This window comes from Lynx canadensis, chromosome B1 (assembly GCF_007474595.2).
Source record: "Lynx canadensis isolate LIC74 chromosome B1, mLynCan4.pri.v2, whole genome shotgun sequence".
NCBI lineage: Eukaryota > Metazoa > Chordata > Mammalia > Carnivora > Felidae > Lynx > Lynx canadensis.
The window spans coordinates 42,653,146-42,673,345 of record NC_044306.2 but is presented as its reverse complement, the minus strand read 5'-3'; the positions used below and the strand labels follow the sequence as shown (position 1 = coordinate 42,673,345).

Sequence of the window (20,200 nt, the reverse complement as noted above, 5' to 3'; positions counted from 1 at the left end):
TAGAGATGATACTCAAAGTCTTTGAATGGATGAAATTACCCAGAGTGGTGAGTTTATTTTATTTTATTTTATTTTATTTTATTTTATTTTATTTTATCTTATCTTATCTTACATTATTTTATTATTTTAAAGGTTTATCTTTTAAATTTATTTTTGGAAAGAGAGCACACCAGCATGGGGAGAGGCAGAGATAGAGGAAAGAGAGAGAATCCCAAGCAGGCTCTGCACTGTTAGAGCAGAGCCTGATGCAGCACTTGATCCCACAAACCATGAGATTGTGACCTGAGCCAAAATCAAGAGTTAAATGCTTAACCAACTGAGCCAACCACACCTCCCTTATTATTTATTTATTTTTAATTTTTTTTTCCCTCCACCTCCCCTAGCATCAGTAACTTTTTTTCTTTTTTTTAATTTTTTTTTCCACGTTTTTATTTATTTTTGGGACAGAGAGAGACAGAGCATGAACGGGGGAGGGGCAGAGAGAGAGGGAGACACAGAATTGGAAACAGGCTCCAGGCTCTGAGCCATCAGCCCAGAGCCTGATGCGGGGCTCGAACTCACGGACCGCGAGATCGTGACCTGGCTGAAGTCGGACGCTTAACCGACTGCGCCACCCAGGCGCCCCAAGCATCAGTAACTTTAAAGTCAGGCTGTCTGTGCTCCAGTCCTGACTCTACCATTTACAAAAAGTATGACCTTAGGCTTTTACTTAAGTTTTATAAGCTTCAGTTTGTTGAATTGAATTATGGAAATAATAGTACCAACTCACAGCGCTATTGTGAGTATTAAATGAGATAATCCACGGAAGATGCTTACCATAAGACTTGGCACACAAGAAAAATCAGTGAGTATTAACTTCTTTTCTTTCTTATTATTTTTAGGTACAATCAAACAAGAAGGAATAGACGCCATAGCAAATATCAAGAAGAGAAGAGAGTTTAAAAAAAAAAAAAAGAAAGAGAAAAGAAGAAGAAGGAGGAGGAGGAGAAAAAGGAAGAGGAGGCAAGGAGGAAGAGGAAGAGGAGGAGAGGAAGAAGGGAAAGGGGAAGAGAAAGAGGAAGAAAAGGGTGGCAAAATGTCAGATTGCTCCATTGTTCATCAGAAAGGAATGAGGGGTGCCTGGGTGGCTCAGTCAGTTAAGCAAACTACTCTTGTTTCAGCTTAGGTCACGATCTCGAACCCCACCTCAGGCTCCATACTGATGGTGCAGAGCCTGCTTAAAATTTTGTCTCCCTTCCTTTCTGCCACTCTCCTGCTAGCTCTCTCTCTCTCAAAATAAATAAATAAACATTAGAAAGGAAGGTAAAGTCCCATTGAATTTACAAAGAAGGGATTAATGAGCTTTACAGGAATAGTCTCAGTGTACCAGCACTATTTGGGTTGATTGTTTTTGACAATTCAGATTTTGGACTTTATTATTTTGAAATTGAGACTCATTATATCTGAAATTGCCACCATTAAACATATAAATTATACCTTAAAATTTTAAATTGTGAATGTTTTTCTTTCTTTTCTGAATACCCCTTGTTCCATTTCCAAAAAGCTCTAATACCCAGTCTAAGGGCAGAATCCTTGTTGCACACGACCATAATTCACAGGAAAGCTAATTACAGAACACAGGATGTTGAAACTACAAATCTTTGTCTTAGGAGAGGAAATTCCGGGGCACAATGATGTTTCACGGATTTCCTCTTAGTAAATAAGAAAGATGCAAGGCAGATCTTACTGGGGTGTGTGGCCACTATGTTCCTTAGGGCAAAGGAAAATGGGGTGAGGCCTGCAGTGTTGCAACAGAGACCAGTATGAACATCTACCAGGCATCGAGACCCTGGTTATAAACACGTGGGGTCTACCATGACACTCTGAGAGACCACTTGTTTAACAAACACTTCTTGAGCACCAGATACTGGACACATTCTGATAAGGGAAAATGCAGAGTTGGGTATAAATTCTTCAAGAAGCTTATAATCTAACAGAAAAGATCAGATAAATGTGTTAGTAACTATCAAACCAGGAAGAACATGAAATGGGATGTGAAAGAAATCCAAGGTGATTGTAGAACATTGCACAGCTAGAAAGGTGAGGAGCTAAGGGGTCAGGCAACGGGTATCGTTGGATGCCAGGTCAAGAAAATTTGAACTTTAATTTAAAGTGAGGAGCTCTTAAAAGGTTTTATGGTAGAGCCTGAAAGGTTCACTGACCCACAAGTACCATAGGTCTAAACCCTAGGATCCAGAAAATTCAAGACTGAATATGTGTTGCAACCAGCACGACAAACACCAAAGTCAGGGTCCTGAGGGTAGGGGAATGCAAGAAAAAAGAGAGAAGAGAAAGTTTGGGAACAGGAGGGTCCCCTGGGCTGATGGCCCAAGTGACGACTTTATTGTTGCTGTACACAATCTTTTATAATATAAGACTCTTATAGATCAGGTCATTCTAAGAATAATCAGGTTTCACATAATCGCTGCCAACCAAAACATTTAGTTCTGTGTTTCTTGTGAATTTTCTAGACAGGTCACAACAAGACCTTGTTGATAAGATTGCTAGCAAAACATAATTCCCATGTTTGTTTCTATCTGACTCGGGGTAGAAAAAGGGAGGTAGCATTACTGCCAACACCTGCAGACCACAGGCTTCAGGACTTAACTTTCTCAGCCTTGACAAGGCTTTCGTATGCCCTTGAAAGTGGGGGAATGGGAGGGGGAACCACAGGGTTGGCTAAATCAACAGGGAACGTTGCTCGACCCAGTCTCAGCCTGACGCCGGGGCCGGCCTCCCACATGAATGGGAAGGGGAACCACCGGGTTGGCTGAGTCAACAGGTAACATCGCTCAACCTGGTCTCAGCCTGGCACCGGGTCCCGGCCCCCCACAATATGCAGATTTGGGAACCTGGGCATATAGAATTGATGGTTAAGATCCGATGCAAATACATAAGCACACTGAAGTAGAGAATATGTACAAATTGTATATCAGGGCTGATATAAAAAATGGAGTCAGCTATTGGAACAGAAAAGGATATAATCAGAATGATAGCAAAGAAAACCAGGAAAAGGTTTTTAAAAAGGATTTCCAGAATGAGGTGAAAAAAGCATGAGAAAAATAGCATTTACTGTTGTTTGATAAATGTTTCATTTCTGGTTTCTCATTTATTTATTCCAAAATGTCTCTTGGATAAATGTTACTATTTTCTGCAGATGTGGAAACAGAGCCTCAGAATTTTAAGCCACCTGTTAAAAAGCCACATAATGGGTAGGTGATAGAGATTCATACTCAGGTAGGCCTAGCTGATTTCACAGTGGGACATTCTGGGCTGAGAGGCAGCTAGTCAGAATTCCAGTCCAATCCTCCCGTGCAAGGATGGATTGTTGATGACAGTTGATAAGTCATTTCACTCCCATAAATGTCAAGCTTTTCACATATTTAATGAGGGTGTTGAACTAGATCTTTTATCCTATAATGTTCCTTTCAGTTCTGATATTTTATTATTCTATGCTTTTATAATGTTATAGTAAATTCTTGAGATGGTATAGAGGGAATGGATGAAAAATAACATGACTAGCATAAACAAAAGTAACTGGGCCATCTGTTCATCTGAAACTGTAGGAGAAAACAAGATGACCAAACGTATAAAGTTTGAGAAATTGCATTTAGAAGGTGTAGGAAACTGAACGTCAAGACTGGTTGAATATTGGGTTGAGGGAAAGTAGATAACTGAAAATGGCTCTCAGGTGTCAGATGGAGCATAAATCAATAAGGATACTTAAAAAAATTTTTTTTTCTAAATAAAATTTATCGTCAAGTTAGCTAGCATACAGTGTACGTAGTGTGCTCTTGGTTTCGGGAGTAGATTCCTATGATTCATCACTTACATACAAGACCCAGTGCTCATCCCAACAAGTGCCCTCCTCATCACCCATCACCCATTTTCCCCTCCCCCACCCCCTTCAACCCTCTGTTTGTTCTCTGTATTTAAGAATCTCTTATGGTTTGCCTCCCTCTCTGTTTGAAACTATTTTATTCCCCTTCCCTTTTCCCATGGTCTTCTGTTAAGTTTCTCAAGTTCCACATATAAGTGAAAACATATGATATCTTTCTCTGACTGACTTATTTCACTTAGCATAATACCCTCCAGTTCCATCCACATTGTTGCAAATAGCAAGATTTCATTCTTTCTCATTGCCAAGTAATATTCCATTGTATATATAAACCATATCTTCTTTATCCATTCATCAGTTGATGAACATTTGGGCTCTTTCCATAATTTGGCTATTGTTGATAGAACTGCTATAAACATTGGGATGCATGTGCCCCTATGAATCAACACTCCTGTATCTGTTGGGTAAATTCTTCGTAGGGCTATTGCTGGGTCATAGGGTAATTCTGTTTTTAATTTTTTGAGGAACCTCCACACTGTTTTCCAGAGTAGCTGTACCAGTTTTCATGCCCCCCCCCCCACAGTGCAAGAGGATTCCTCGCCAACATGTGTTGTTTCCTGAGTTGTTAATTTTAGCCACTCCGACTGGTGTGAGGTAACATCTCAGTTTGGTTTTGATTTGTATTTCCCTGATGATGAGTGATGTTGAGCATCTTTTCATGTGTCTGTTGGCCATTTGGATGTCTTCTTAGGAAGTGTCTATTCATGTCTTATGCCCATTTATTCACCAGATTATTTGTTTTTTGGGTGTTGAGTTTGGTAAGTTCTTTATAGATTTTGGATACTAACCCTTTTTCTGAGACGTCATTTGCAAATATCTTCTCCCATTCCGTCAGTTGCCTTTTAGTTTTGCTTGTTGTTTTCTTCACTGTGCAGAAGCTTTTTATCTTGATGAGGTCCCAATACTTCATTTTTGCTTTTGTTTCCCTTGCCTTTGGAGGTATGTTGAGTAAGAAGTTGCTGCGGTTGAGATGAAAGAGGGTGTTGTCTGCTTTCTCCTAGGGTTTTGATGGTTTCCTGTTTCACATTTAGGTCTTTCACCCATTTTGAGTTTACTTCTGTATATTGTGTAAGAAAGTGGTCCAGTTTCATTATTCTGCATGTTGCTGTACAGTTCTCACAGCACCATTTGCTAAAGATACTGCCTTAATTCCACTGGATACTCTTTCCTGTTTTGTCAAAGATTAGCCAGCCGTACATTTGTGGGTCCATTTCTGGGTTCTCTATTTGATCCCATTTACAATTGCACCAAAACCCATAAAATACCTAGAATTAAACCTAACCAAAGATGCAAAAGACCTGTATGCTTAAAACTATAGAAAACTTATGAAAGAAATTGAAAAAGACACAAAGAAATGGAAAAACCTTCCATGCTCATGGATTGGAAGAATAAATATGGATAAAATGTTGATACTATCCAAAGCAATCTACACATTCAGTGCAATCCCAATCAAAATTGCCTCCAGCATTCTTCTCAGAGCTAGAACAAACAACCCTAAAATTTGTATAGAACCACAAAAGACCCTGAATAGGCAAAGTAATGTTGAAAAAGAAAACCAAATCTGGAGGCATCATAATCCCAGACTTTAGCCTGTACTTCAAAGCTGTAATCATCAAGACAGTATGGTATTGGCACAAAAACAGGTACATAGACTAATTAGGCTACTTTTGAAAGACAACTTTTAAAGTTGAACCTTCCATAGGAACTGTTCAATGAATGACCAGAAAACTTCCTGCTCTTAGCTTTTCTATTTATCATAGAGAAAGGGAAGAAGAAGAAGATGTGTTCAGATAAATTAGCTTCCAAATCAATTTATCTACAACTTTTGACCTAAGTTTAGGGTCCATTTGGCAAAAGGTAGAGTCTTCAGAATTTCCATACTGCAGATCTATGGACTGGAACTTATAACCTGGCTCCATAGTAAAGAAAATTCAAACTATAGGAGCACCTGGTGGTTCACTTGGTTAAGCGTCCAACTCTTGATTTCAGTTCAGGTCATGATCTCATGATCATGAGATTGAGCCCTCAGTCAGGCTCCATCCTGAGTGCGGGGCGTGCTTGGGATTCTCTCTCCCTCTCTTTCTGCACTTCTCTCTCTCTCTCTCTCTCTCTCTCACAATAAATTAATAAACATCTTTTAAAAAAAGGTTCTCTTCTTCTCTCTCTCTGTCCCTCCCCTGTTAGAGAGCACACGTGTGTGCACATGCTGTCTCTCTCTCTCTCTCCTTCTCTCCCTCTCTCTCTCTCTTTCTCAAAAAACAAACAAACTGTAAGAGCACTTTTGACAGCCTGGCAACCTGATCTAGGGAACACAGCAAGGGCTTGGAAATCAAGATACCTCAGCTGTAGGGGCGCCTGGGTGGCTCAGTCGGTTAAGCGTCCGACTTCAGCTCAGGTCACAGTCTCGCGGTCCGTGAGTTCGAGCCCCGCGTCGGGCTCTGGGCTGATGGTTCAGAGCCTGGAGCCTGCTTCCGATTCTGTGTCTCCCTCTCTCTCTGCCCCTCCCCCGTTCATGCTCTGTCTCTCTCTGTCTCAAAAATAAATAAAAAACGTTAAAAAAAAATTTTAAGATACCTCAGCTCTAGTCCTCACTCTGCCAATAATTAGTGGAGTGACAATAGACAGGGTTATCTATATGGTGTTCCTCAGTTTACTACTCTGTAAAATCAGTAAAAGTAGTAGTTCCTTCATAGGTAAAGTCACCCATTTTGGTAGAAGTTTCTCAAAAGATGGTTGATAAAGGTAGAGGGTTCAATCAAATACTCTGTTCAGACTCCTAAGTTTATTAATATCCACTACTTCATTTGTTAAAAATATATATGTCCTCCTTATTGTGGCTAAAGATTTCAAAAAATGATTAAATGTTATTTCTTAAAGTAAATCAAAGCAGTTGTTGAGAATATGTCGTTCAGACCCCCTCTGAGGTTCTGATATGTATTTAGAGTCTTCCTCTGATCTCCAGTCACCACCAACCACTGAAATATCTGTCTAAAGGTGACTCACTTCCAGTTTTAATCATTCACTCCTTTGGGATAAAGACCCTGTTGTCAAAATTCATTTTGGACAAGATTATTGTCAGGATATTTGGAATCAACCATAACCAAAGTACTAGCTCATTTCCCCTTTTCCAAAGGAGAACAAATTGTCTTTGGACTTAAAACCAATCTTTAAAACCAATTTTCTCTTACTACATGTGTGTAAAAAGAAAGGAGATATTTTTTTTCTTTTGTGATTCTGTTTGCCTGTTTGTTTTAGTCAGCAGTCTCTAATTGTTTACTCAACCTTGTGTCAGAGAAAGTTTATGGCATTCTGGAATTCAACCTCAGACCAAGGTTCTCCTCTGTTGCTGAGACACTGCAGAATTGCAGCAAGAAGATGCCATCCTGAAGCTCCCTCAACCTGGGTCTTTGGTATATTTGGAATCGTTGTCACTCAGGACTGGCTTTAGTGCAGATACTTCAGACAAAATTATGGAACCTCAAAGTCAGAATTTGAAGACAATACCATTATTATCTTTAGGAAGATTTCATATTTCTGAAGAGTATGGCTTTCTTCTGCCAAATCCTTTGGTAAGTATAGAACCTTGGACCAGGACAGAATAGGTTTCTCATGATGCTGATTTGTTCTCTCTTTTATCTGCTTAATTTATGTGGTCATTAGGGGAGATGCAATATAAATACCTGAGAAAGATGTTACAAATAAATCAACATGGAATTATGAAAAGAGAAAAGTGACAGCTACATACAGCACAGGATAGTTCAAATGGAATGTTTTAATGCCGGTTATTTTTAATAGATTGTCAATCAGTCCAGTAAACTTATTAGCAAATCTGGGTTACCAAGGAAAAGACAGAACTTAGAGATCAAGTAAGGGAGCAAATCAGTTTATCTTCACTTGCTAGTAGGAGTGCAGAAAGAACACAAAAGACCATGGGTACTTTCGGTGTTGGTAGGAAGAATTAGGTATTCACAGACATTGCTGAGAAGAGGAAGAAACCCGTGAGAACTAACAATACCTATTTTTGAATTCTACTGAAGGCACAGCTTATAATCCAATTTTGTTTCATCAGTTAACTCATTTTTTTTTAATGTTTATTTTTGAGAGAGCAAGAGAGATAGAATGTGAGTGGGGGAGGGACAGAGAGAGAAAGAGGGAGACACAGAATCTGAAGCAGGCTCCAGGCTCCGAGCTGTCAGCACAGATACGGAGCTTGAACCCACAAACTGTGAGATCATGACCTGAGCTGGAGTCAGACACTTAGCCAACTGAACCACCCAGGGGCCCCATCAGTGAACCCTTAACATTGTTTACTCTTTGTGGCTCAAAGCCTATTACGCTGACTGTAAGAGTTCTTAGAAGTCACCTGGTCCCACCTTCCTGCTTTTACATTTCAGCTGGCTGAAGTGCACAGGAAGTGGCTTGCCAAAGTCATTTTAGTGTCAAAAGCTGAACTAATACTCAGCACTGCTAACATCTTTTTTCTACTACATCATTGATAAGGGCCCAAACTACTCGGGTGAGAATCTAGGGGTCCAATACTGCGGCCTTTGTGATGACTTAATAGATCCAATTCTACACCTTCCCTGTAGGCCTAATTCGTCTTTAACTACAATTAAAGAATACTCTGGGTTTCAATGAACTTTTATTGAATACCTATTCTAATGTTTATTTATTTTTGATTGTTATTAGAAGAATATAGATGAAGATATCATCTATTCACTCTTCCCAAAAGCTCTCTGTAGAGCTGTTAGTTGAGAGAACAAGTCACAGATCTGCAAGTAACTTGAGCATTAGAAGTAATGACTTCAGGATGTTATGGAGAATAGGGTTGTAGCCCAGTGTACAGATTACAATCTCTGACTACAACTAGGGTGACTGTGGATCTGTATTTGCCAGGGACTGAAAGGGTTGTCAAGACGTGAGGCTTTCAGGGCTAAAGCAAGAAAGTCCTGGGCAAACCAGAACATGTCAGTCACTCTGACTTGCACTTACTAAATCTTGTACCCCTGTATAAATCACAAGCATTGCCTGACCCCAGTTTTCACATGTAGTAGGTGAAGATCTGATGCCACTCCCCCTGGATTGTTGTGGAGCATGAGACACTTTAATAAATCCAGCGTAAGGAATAGAAGCAGTTCTTCGAACCCTCATTCCAGTGCTCACTCTGTGTGTAAAACTTGATTTGGGAATATTCCCATTGTCCCTGGTTCACAAGGAAAGAAAAGCCAATAGGCTAACACATTCTTATTGAGGTTAAATATTTACACTGAGCAGAGGAAAAATAATAATATAAAGTATGTAACTTTATAGAGCCATAATGATTGAGCTCCCCTCTTTGTTTCCTTTTTTTATATATAAATAAGAACACTAGATGAGAAACAATAAAAGTTTCTTGTGATTGGTTCTGAGCCAGATCATTTCTGTCTTGTGATTTGGTTAATGGCTATCCCTTAGGAGAAATTTCCATTGCTGAGCTCATTATAAAAAATTCCCTGACAAACTGGGCCAACTTTATAATAGTCCTATGCTAGATTTATGAAAAGTGATTCTGTATTTCAGTTTTATTTTCATTTCCTCTCATTGGTGTGAAATTTTAAACAGCTCTGCTTCTGGGAAGAGGCGAGAGAAGGAAGTTTTCATCAGAATCTGCCCTGTAGTTGCTTCATTAGGAGGGGTTCTGTCGCAGGTTGCATCAGTCAGCTAGCAGTGTTGATACTGATCACAAATTAGGAAATGTCTGTCAGTGACATTGCCAAGGGCTCAAATAAGTTTTTATTTCCTTTAGTATAAAGGCAAGTAATGGGAGAACTGTTCCTTCATGCCCTCTGGCCCAAAGATGCTCTTTCAGCAAGCTTAGTTGCTTCTATAAATATTTACTTCAAAGTCTTTCTCCAGAAAACAGTCAAGCTAATGAATAAGCAAGCAAATATTGTGGCTTTAGGGGAGGGGCCTAGGTTAGTTTTCAGTGCTTTACCCCACTGTTTGTATCCACTCTCAAACATTTCCAGGGTCTAACGTTTCAGTGTAGAAACTGTATACCTGTCAGACCCATGTCCATAAATATGCCACAAAAATCCTTTGCCAGATCATGGGTCCCGTGCATGTGTATGTGTGTTTGGGTGGGGAGAGGTGGGAAGTAATTTTTCCTTAGATATAAACAATACAAGGAAATCAGTTTGGCAGAAAAACAGGAGTCTATGTACACAATAGATGGAGATCAGATTGGTGTTGAACTAAGATCTCCAATGTCAGGCTTGAGTTTAGATTTCGCACATCTGGAAAATAATATAATGCAACAGGCATTTCAATGTTTTTCCCAAAAGACTGTTAAGTGCAGGGTGGGTTCGAACAGCTGTTGCTGAACTGCACACCAAAATCACTCAGGGAACTTTGAAAAATACTGATGCCAGAACCCCAACCCAACGGTTAATTCCGAATCTCTAATCTAAATAATTCAGTGCTTGAAAATCATAAAATGCTTCGAGGACAGTGCAGGTTCAGGTTAGAGACAGGGGCCTACACTTGAGAGGCTGGCTATAGGTGTCATGGCTACAAGAAGCTCTGAGTAGAGCTTGGAAGTCATTTATATGCAAAAACAAAGAGAGAGGGAAATTTTAAGTGTGCCATGGAGCAGCAGACAAGGAATGATGCCATGGGGACACTGGGAACTGTATTCTTTATAGCAATCAAGTGGCTACTTAGGAAAAAGAGATAGATATATCCTCTCCTGTAGAAATCCAAAGTCCTTGATAGAAGCAGTGGACTCCATGGGCACCTGGTTGGCTCAGTCGGTTAAGCATCCAACTGTTGGTTTCAGCTCAGGCCATGATCTCATGGGTTGTGAGTTTGAGCCTCGCATTGGGCTCCACACTGACAATATGGAGCCTACTTGGGATTCTCCATCTCTCTGTCTCTCTTTCTTTGCCCCTCCCTTTCTTGTTCTATCTCTCTCTCTAAATAAATAAATAAACTTAAAAAAAGGGGGGGATTTGAGGCAGTGATGGTGATACAGTAGTGATAGAGACAAAGTGATCAGATTTCATAATAGTTAATGTAGATCAATAAAGAAAAACATGTTTGGGGGTAGGGAGGTTGGATGGGGTATGGATTTCTGTGCCAAAATTAAGGCACTAAGAAGGTGAATAAAGCCAAAGGAGAAATGTGCAGACAGAGATAAGGAAATAGGAGGAGCAGGAATAACCAAGACAGTCATCTGGAAACCGGAATTTAAACAATGAAACCACTTAGAGTTTTCTCACGCAGGACATCTCCGCTGTGGAGAAACATGACACAACATGAGATGAGCTGACGGACCCTAAGAAAGAATGAAAAGATTGGCCATGGGAAAATACAAATCTGCTAATTTCATTCAAATTGAGGCTCAGGGCATTTATTTGTTTCCCAGGTCTGCTGTAACAAAAGTACCACAGTTTTGGTGACTTAAAACAATAGAAATGTATTCTTGCGGAGAGCTAAAGAGTAGAAGTCTGAATTCAGGGTGTTGGCAGGCTCAGTTTCCCTCCAATCATTCTACAGGAGGATCCCCACTGTCCTCTCCCTTCTTCCTGGGTTTCCAGCCATTCCATTTTCATGGCAGAATAACTCCAATCTTTGGGTCCATCTTTAGGTGGCCTTCTTTGTGGCTGTGTCTTCTTCCTCTTGTCTATGTCTTCTCTTATAAGGACACTTGTTATTGGAGCCACCCTAATCTAAGATGATCTCATCTTGCAATCAGTCATTAACCAAAAAAGACCCTTTTTTCCAAATGGGGTCACATTCAGTTTCCAAGGAGATCTCCCTTCCTTTCTCTCTGTCTCTGTCTCTCTGTCTCTTTTTTCTTTCTTGCCTTTTGGAGGAGGCATACATTAAATACACCATGGGGAGTGAGATGAAAAGATAGAATGTTAGAAGGAGGGAGGGGCCTGAGCAACCAGAACTACAATTGCCCTAAGATTCCCAAATCTGACCACACAAGCATGGGAGGGTGAAGACAATGAAAAGCAGAGTCCAAGATATCAAAATATCAATGGGTCATAGGGACAGTTAAATATCACTGACCAGTTTTGTCAGCATAACGTTAGCTCATATTCACCAGTATGACCTTGATATTCTGAAGAAAAGGCAATCCTCTGCTGTAAAATTGTAGGTATGAGGTCAGAGGGAAGTTAGAATATGAAAAAACATTGTATGGGCAGTAATTATATGACCAGAGCTACATGGGAAAGGAGACTCTTCTACATGAATTTAAAAGGATATGCTACAGGGGCGCCTGGGTGTCTCAGTCGGTTGAACGTGTGACTTCGGCTCAGGTCATGATCTCGCAGTCTGTGAGTTCCAGCCCCGCATCGGGCTCTGTGCTGACAGCTCAGAGCCTGGAGCCTGCTTCAGATTCTGTGTCTCTGTCTCTCTCTGCCCCTTCCCTGCTCATGCTCTGTCTCTGTCTCAAAAACAAATACAAAAACATTAAAATAAATAAATAAATGGATATGCTACCATCATGTTTTGAAACTGTGGCCTTTGCAGTAGGAAATAGGGAGGAGGAGCAAGGACATACTTTTCAAAAATTCAATTTTGTGTTTTTATTCTCTGACTAGAAATAAAAAACAAAAAATTTATGTTGTGATGATAATTTACAATTGAAAGATATTTCCATAAAATCAGATTTCAGTTTCTTTCTTCATTTTTTCCAATGAAGTCTTTGTATCCTCAGGAAGTTATTCTTTGGGATTCATGATATTTCTTAATATTCTTCTTCTTCTTCTTCTTTTTTTTTTAAGAGAAAGAGGAGAGTGTGTGTACGTGAATGAGTGGGGGAGGGACAGGAGAGAGAGAGAGAATCCTTTGCAGGGTCCACACTAAGCAGGCTCAATCAAGAGTCAGATGCTCAACTGACTGAGCCACCCAGGTGCCCTGTGATGTCTCTTCTCTTAAGAAAATTCTAGTTAAGAAATAGTGCATAGTCAATAAGACAAATTCTGATTAATGGCATAGGCAGATTCGACAATAGTCATACTGATTTGAGTTTGAATTCCAGCTGAAATTCTTATCAGTTTTAAACCTAACAAGTTATATTTAATCTCTTTGAACCTTATTTTCCCTATGTGAGGATAACACTTTATGGGTATGCTACAAGGATCAAAGTAAGAAATCCATACAAGTTAGGTATGACTGCCCCTTATAATTTTGACACTCTGGTTTAAGTCTAGAATTTAATTCTAGACCAGCCTAGGCCATGGTCTTACTGATAACAGGATAAGTTATGACCATATAGCCCAGAATTTCTATTTTTTCCCATATATGAAATTTATTGTCAAATTGGTTTCCATACAACACCCAGTGCTCATCCCAAAAGGTACCCTCCTCAATACCCATCACCCACTCTCTCTTCCCTCTCACCCCCTATCAATCCTCAGTTTGTTCTCAGTTTTTAAGAGTCTCTTATGCTTTAGCTCTCTCCCACTCTAACCTCTTTTTTTTTTCCCCCTTCCCCTCCCCCATGGGTTTCTGTTAAGTTTCTCAGGATCCACATAAGAGTGTGTTTTCACACTCTTCATATGTTTTTATGGTATCTGTCTTTCTCTGTATGGCTTATTTCACTTAGCATAACACTCTCCAGTTCCATCCATCTTGCTACAAAGGGCCATATTTCATTCTTTCTCATTGCCACGTAGTACTCCATTGTGTATATAAACCACAATTTCTTTATCCATTCATCAGTTGATGGACATTTAGGCTCTTTCCATAATTGGGCTATTGTTGAGAGTGCTGCTATAAACATTGGGGTACAAGTGCCCATATGCATCAGCACTCCTGTATCCCTTGGGTAAATTCCTAGCAGTGCTACTGCTGGGTCATAGGGTAGATCTATTTTTAATTTTTTGAGGAAGCTCCACACTGTTTTCCAGAGCGGCTGCACCAGTTTGCATTCCCACCAACAGTGCAAGAGGGTTCCCGTTTCTCCACATCCTTGCCAGCATCTATAGTCTCCTGATTTCTTCATTTTGGCCACTCTGACTGGTGTGAGGTGTTATCTGAGTGTGGTTCTGATTTGTATTTCCCTGATGAGGAGCAACGTTGAGCATCTTTTCATGTGCCTGTTGGCCATCCGGATGTCCTCTTTGCACAAATGTCTATTCATGTTTTCTGCCCATTTCTTCACTGGGTTATTTGTTTTTTGGGTGTGGAGTTTGGTGAGCTCTTTATAGATTTTGGATACTAGCCCTTTGTCCGATATGTCATTTGCAAATATCTTTTCCCATTCCATTGGTTGCCTTTTAGTTTTATTGATTGTTTCCTTTGCTGTGCAGAAGCTTTTTATCTTCATGAGGTCCCAGTAGTTCATTTTTGCTTTTAACTCCCTTGCCTTTGGGGATGTATCAAGTAAGAAATTGCTACGGCTGAGGTCAGAGAGGTCTTTTCCTGCTTTCTCCTCTTGGGTTTCAATGGGTTCCTGTCTCACATTCAGGTCCTTTATCCATTTTGAGTTTATTTTTGTGAATGGTGTGAGAAAGTGGTCTAGTTTCAATCTTCTGCCTGTTGCTGTCCAGTTCTCCCAGCACCATTTGTTAAAGAGGCTGTCTTTTTTCCATTGGATGTTCTTTCCTGCTTTGTCAAAGATGAGTTGGCCATACGTTTGTGGGTTTAGTTCTGGGGTTTCTATTCTATTCCATTGGTCTATGTGTCTGTTTTTGTGCCAATACCATGCTGTCTTGATGATTACAGCTTTGTAGTAGAGGCTGAAGTCTGGGATTGTGATGCCTCCTGCTTCGGTCTTCTTCTTCAAAATTACTTTGGCTATTCGGGGCCTTTTGTAGTTCCATTTGAATTTTAGGATTGCTTGTTCTAGCTTCGAGAAGAATGCTGGTGCAATTTTGATTGGGATTGCATTGAATGTGTAGATAGCTTTGGGTAGTATTGGCATTTTGACAATATTTGTTCTTCCAATCTATGAGAATGGAATGTTTTCCATTTCTTTATGTCTTCTTCAATTTCCTTCATAAGCTTTCTATAGTTTTCAGCATACAGATCTTGTACATCTTTGGTTACATTTATCCCTAGGTATTTTATGCTTCTAGGTGCGATTGTGAATGGGATCAGTTTCTTTATTTGTTTTTCTGTTGCTTCATTATTAGTGTATAAGAATGCAACTGATTTGTGTACATTGATTTTGTATCGTGCGGCTTTGCTGAATTCATGTATCAGTTCTAGCAGACTTTTGGTGGAGTCCATCTGATTTTCCATGTATAATATCATGTCATCTGCAAAAAGTGAAAGCTTAACTTCATCTTCACCAATTTTGATGCCTTTGATTTCCTTTTGTTGTCTGATTGCTGTTGCTAGAACTTCCAACAGTATGTTAAACAACAGAGGTGAGAGTGGACATCCCTGTCATGTTCCAGATCTCAGGTAAAAAGCTCTCAGTTTTTCCCCGTTGAGGATGATGTTAGCTGTGGGCTTTTCATAAATGGCTTTTATGATCTTTAAGTATGTTCCTTCTATCCCGACTTTCTCGAGGGTTTTTAAAGAAAGGATGCTGAATTTTGTCAAATGCTTTTTCTGCATAGATTGACCGGATCATATGGTTCTTATCTTTTCTTTTATCAATGTGATGTATCATGTTGATTGATTTGTGAATGTTGAACCAGCCCTGCATCCCAGGAATGAATCCCACTTGATCATGGTGAATAATTCTTTTTATATGCTGTTGAATTCGATTTGCTTGTATCTTATTGAGAATTTTTGCATCCATATTCATCAGGGATATTGGCCTGTAGTTCTCTTTTTTTACTGAGTCTCTGTCTAGTTTAGGAATCAAAGTAATACTGGCTTCATAGAATGAGTCTGGAAGTTTTCCTTCCCTTTCTATTTTTTGAAATAGCTTGAGAAGGATAGGTATTATCTCTGCTTTAAACGTCTAGTAGAACTCCCCTGGGAAGCCATCTGGTCCAGGACTCTTATTTGCTGGGAGATTTTTGATAACTGATTCAATTTCCTCACTGGTTATGGGTCTGTTCGAGCTTTCTATTTCCTCCTGATTGAGTTTTGGAAGTGTGTGAGTGTTCAGGAATTTGTCCATTTCTTCCAGGTTGTCCAGTTTGATGACATATAATTTTTCATAGTATTCCCTGATAATCGCTTGTATCTCTGAGGGATTGGTTGTAATAATTCCATTTTCATTCATGATTTTACCTATTTGGGTTATCTCCTTTTTCTTTTTGAGAAGCCTGGCTAGAGGTTTATCAATTTAGTTTATTTTTTCAAAACACCAACTCGGTTTCATTGATCTGCTCTACAGTTTTTTTTTTTTAGATTCTATATTGTTTATTTCTGCTTTGATCTTTATTATTTCTCTTCTTCTGCTGGGTTTAGGCTGCCTTTGCTGTTCTGCTTCTATTTCCTTTAGGTGTGCTGTTAGATTTTGAATTTGGGATTTTTCTTGTTTCTTGAGATAGGCCTGGATTGCTATGTATTTTCCTCTCAGGACTGCCTTCGCTGCGTCCCAAAGCGTTTGGATTGTTGCATTTTCATTTCCGTTTGTTTCCATATATTTTTAAATTTCTTCTCTAATTGCCTGGTTGACCCATTCATTCTTTAGTAGAGTGTTCTTTAACCTCATGTTTTTGGAGGTTTCCAGACTTTTTCTGTGGTTGATTTCAAGCTTCATAGCATTGTGGTCTGAAAGTATGCATGGTATCATTTCAATTCTTGTATACTTATGAAGGGCTGTTTTGTGACCCAGTATGTGATCTATCTTGGAGAATGTTCCATGTGCACTTGAGAAGAAAGTATATTCTGTTGCTTTGGGATGCAGAGTTCTAAATATATCTGTCAAGTCCATCTGATCCAATGTATCATTCATGGCCCTTGTTTCCTTATTGACCGTGTGTCTAGATGATCTATCCATTTCTGTAAATGGAGTGTTAAAGTCCCCTGCAATTACCACATTCTTATCAATAAAGTTGCTTATGTATGTGAGTAATTGTTTTATATATTTGGGGGCTCCTGTATTCGGTGCATAGACATTTATAATTGTTAGCTCTTCCTGATGGATAGACCCTGTAGTTATTATATAATGCCCGTCTTCATCTCTTGTTACAGCCTTTAATTTAAAGTCTAGTTTGTCTGATATAAGTATGGCTACTCCAGCTTTCTTTTGACTTCCAGTAGTATGATAGATAGTTCTCCATCCCCTCACTCTCAATCTGAAGGTGTCCTCAGGTCTAAAATGAGTCTCTTGTAGACAGCAAATAGATGGGTCTTGTTTTTTTATCCATTCTGATACCCTATGTCTTTTGGTTGGTGCATTTAGTCCATTTACGTTCAGTGTTATTATAGAAAGATATGGGTTTAGAGTCATTGTGAGGTCTGTAGGTTTCATGTTTGTAGCGATGTCTCTGGTACTTTGTCTCACAGGATCCCCCTTAGGATCTCTTGTAGGGCTGGTTTAGTGGTGACGAGTTCCTTCAGTTTTTGTTTGTTTGGGAAGACCTTTATCTCTCCTTCTATTCTAAATGACAGACTTGCTGGATAAAGGATTCTCGGCTGCATATTTTTTCTGTTTATCACGTTGAAGATTTCCTGCCATTCCTTTCTGGCCTGCCAAGTTTCAGTAGAGAGATCTGTCATGAGTCTTATCAGTCTCCCTTTATATGTTAGAGCATGTTTATCCCTAGCTGCTTTCAGAATTTTCTCTTTATCCTTGTATTTTGGCAGTTTCACTATGATATGTCGTGCAGAAGATCGATTCAAGTTACGTCTGAACGGAGTTCTCTGTGCCTCTTGGATTTCAATACCTTTTTCCTTCCCCAGATCAGGGAAGTTCTCAGCTATGAATTCTTTAAGTACACCTTCAGCACCTTTCCCTCTATCTTCCTCATCTGGAATACCAATTATGCGTATATTATTTCTCTTTAGTACATCACTTAGTTCTCTAATTTTCCCCTCCATACTCCTGGATTTTTTAATCTCTCTTTTTCTCAGCTTCCTCTTTTTCCATAATTTTATCTTCTAGTTCCCCTATTCTCTCCTCTGACTCTTCAATCAGAGCCGTCGTCGTTTCCATTTTATTTTGCAGCTCATTTACAGCATTTTTTAGCTCCTCCTGGCTGTTCCTTAGTCCCTTGATCTCTGTAGCAATAGATTCTCTGCTGTCCTCTATTCTGTTTTCAAGCCCAACGATTAATTTTATGACTATTATTCTAAATTCACTTTCTGTTATATTGTTTAAATCCTTTTTGATCAGTTCGTTAGCTGTCGTTATTTCCTGGAGATTCTTTTGAAGGGAATTCTTCCGTTTTGTCATTTTGGATAGTCCCTGGAGTGGTGTGGAACTGCGGGGCACTTCCCCTGTGCAGTCTTGAATAACTTGAGTTGGTGGGCGGGGCCACAGTCAGACCTGATGTCTGCCTACAGCCCACCACTGGGGCCACCATCAGACTGGTGTGTACCTTCTCTTCCCCTCTCCTAGGGGCGGGATTCACTGTGGGGTGGCGTGGCCCGTCTGGGCTACTTGCACACTGCCAGGCTTGTGGTGCTGGGGATCTGGCTATTAGCTGGGGTGGATTGGCAAGGTGCAAGGGGGCTGGACAGGCAGGCTCAGCTTGCTTATCCTTTGGTGATCTGCTTCGGGAGGGACCCTGAGTCACCGGGAGGGAGTCAGACCTGCCACTGCAGGAGGGATGGATCCACCGAAGCACAGCTTGGGTGTTTGTGCGGTGCAAGTAAGTTCTCTGACAAGAACTGGTTCCCTTTGGGATTTTGGCTGGGGGATGGGTGAGGGAGATGGCGCCGGTGAGGCCTTTGTTCCCTGCCAAGCTGTGCTCTGTCATCCAGGACTCAATCCAGGACTCTCTCCAATTGTCCTCCAGCCTTCCCGCTCTCTGAGCAGAGCTGTTAACTTATAACTTCCCAGATGTTAAGACCCGCTTGCTGTCCGAACACACTCCGTCTGACCCCTCCACTTTTACAAGCCAGACTCAGAGGCTCTGCTTTCCTGTAGGGCTGCCCCTCTGCCCTGGCTCCCTCCTGCCAGTCTGTGTAGTGCGCACAGCCTCTTCACCCTTCCTACCCTCTTCCGTGGACCTCTTGTCTGCGCTTGGCTCTGGAGAATCTGTTCTGCTAGTCTTCTAGTGGTTTTCTGGGTTATTTAGGCAGGTGTAGATGGAATCTAAGTGATCAGCAGGACATGGTGAGCCTAGCGTCCTCCTACGCCTCCATCTTCTTCCTAGGTAGCCCAGAATTTCTAAATCATGACCAATTTGAAATAGAATAATTAATCCCATTTCATACAATAATTATGCCAATATTTAGCAAACTATGTGTCTTAATTTGATTTTGAAACATGATTACCCTGAATATCTTCCAACTACTTTTACTAATATCTTTTGGCTTTATTATTGATCATATCTTTCAATTATATACTCAGGTTAATAAGTCCCATAAATTGACAATCCAATGTTTGATATTTTACTTTACATTTATTTTTACTGTTTATGTATTATTAATCTTTAGGAATTGGGGAACTACTGAAGTATGGTGGTTTATCATTAGCCAAAATAAATGATTTTATGAAAAATATATTCTAAGTGTTGTTATTCTATTACTAAATTAATAGAAGCATATTAAATAAATATCAAAAATTTTAAAAATTAGTTATGCTTAATAATATAATTTTAATGCTTGCATCAGATTCCATTTGCATGATATAACACTGAAATTTAAACAACATTGGACATATTGGTCAATTTCAATTTCCTCTCACTATTAATAAAACTGATATGTAAAACTTTTGTGTCTATTCCATGCTTGATATTTTAATTCAAACCAAACCATTTGCCAAAAATTCACTATCTTGTTCCTGAAAATAACTTGTCAGCATCAGCTAAGTTAGAACCCTTTCTCATCATTCTTTCTAACCTCCAACCATTTGTGCTCTCTAGTGTCAAATTAATGACTCTCTGGATTTACTATTCTCTCATTTTTTTTTTTTGCTAGTATTTTATTCATTGTTTCAATTTAGTGAGTATTTTGTCACTACTTTTTACATTTAAGGGCACTTAGATAGATGCTTAGAATACAATAGGAGACCAAAACAAAAGATTTGAGGACTCTAGATGACTAATTAGCTTAGTACCAATTAAAAGCTATAGTCTGTATTATTTAGTTACTGTTGATTATGGGAAATGAATATGCTCCCTTTCTAGGTGGAGAGAGGGGCCAGAGAAGGTAAACTGCTTTCTATGGTAGCTGCTATCCATAGCTACT

At 39.7% G+C, this 20,200-nt stretch overlaps 1 protein-coding gene across 1 annotated transcript in view; it reads left to right on the top strand.

Moving 5' to 3' along the window:
* The first annotated feature begins 7,179 nt into the window (after positions 1 to 7,179).
* The window catches only part of IDO2 (indoleamine 2,3-dioxygenase 2), a 75,163-nt gene continuing 62,142 nt past the window's right edge, over positions 7,180 to 20,200 (top strand). The window contains exon 1 of the mRNA XM_030312580.1: positions 7,180 to 7,506. Coding sequence (XP_030168440.1) covers positions 7,408 to 7,506 — 99 coding nt within the window. The 5' untranslated portion in view covers positions 7,180 to 7,407. The remainder of the gene's footprint in view (positions 7,507 to 20,200) is intronic.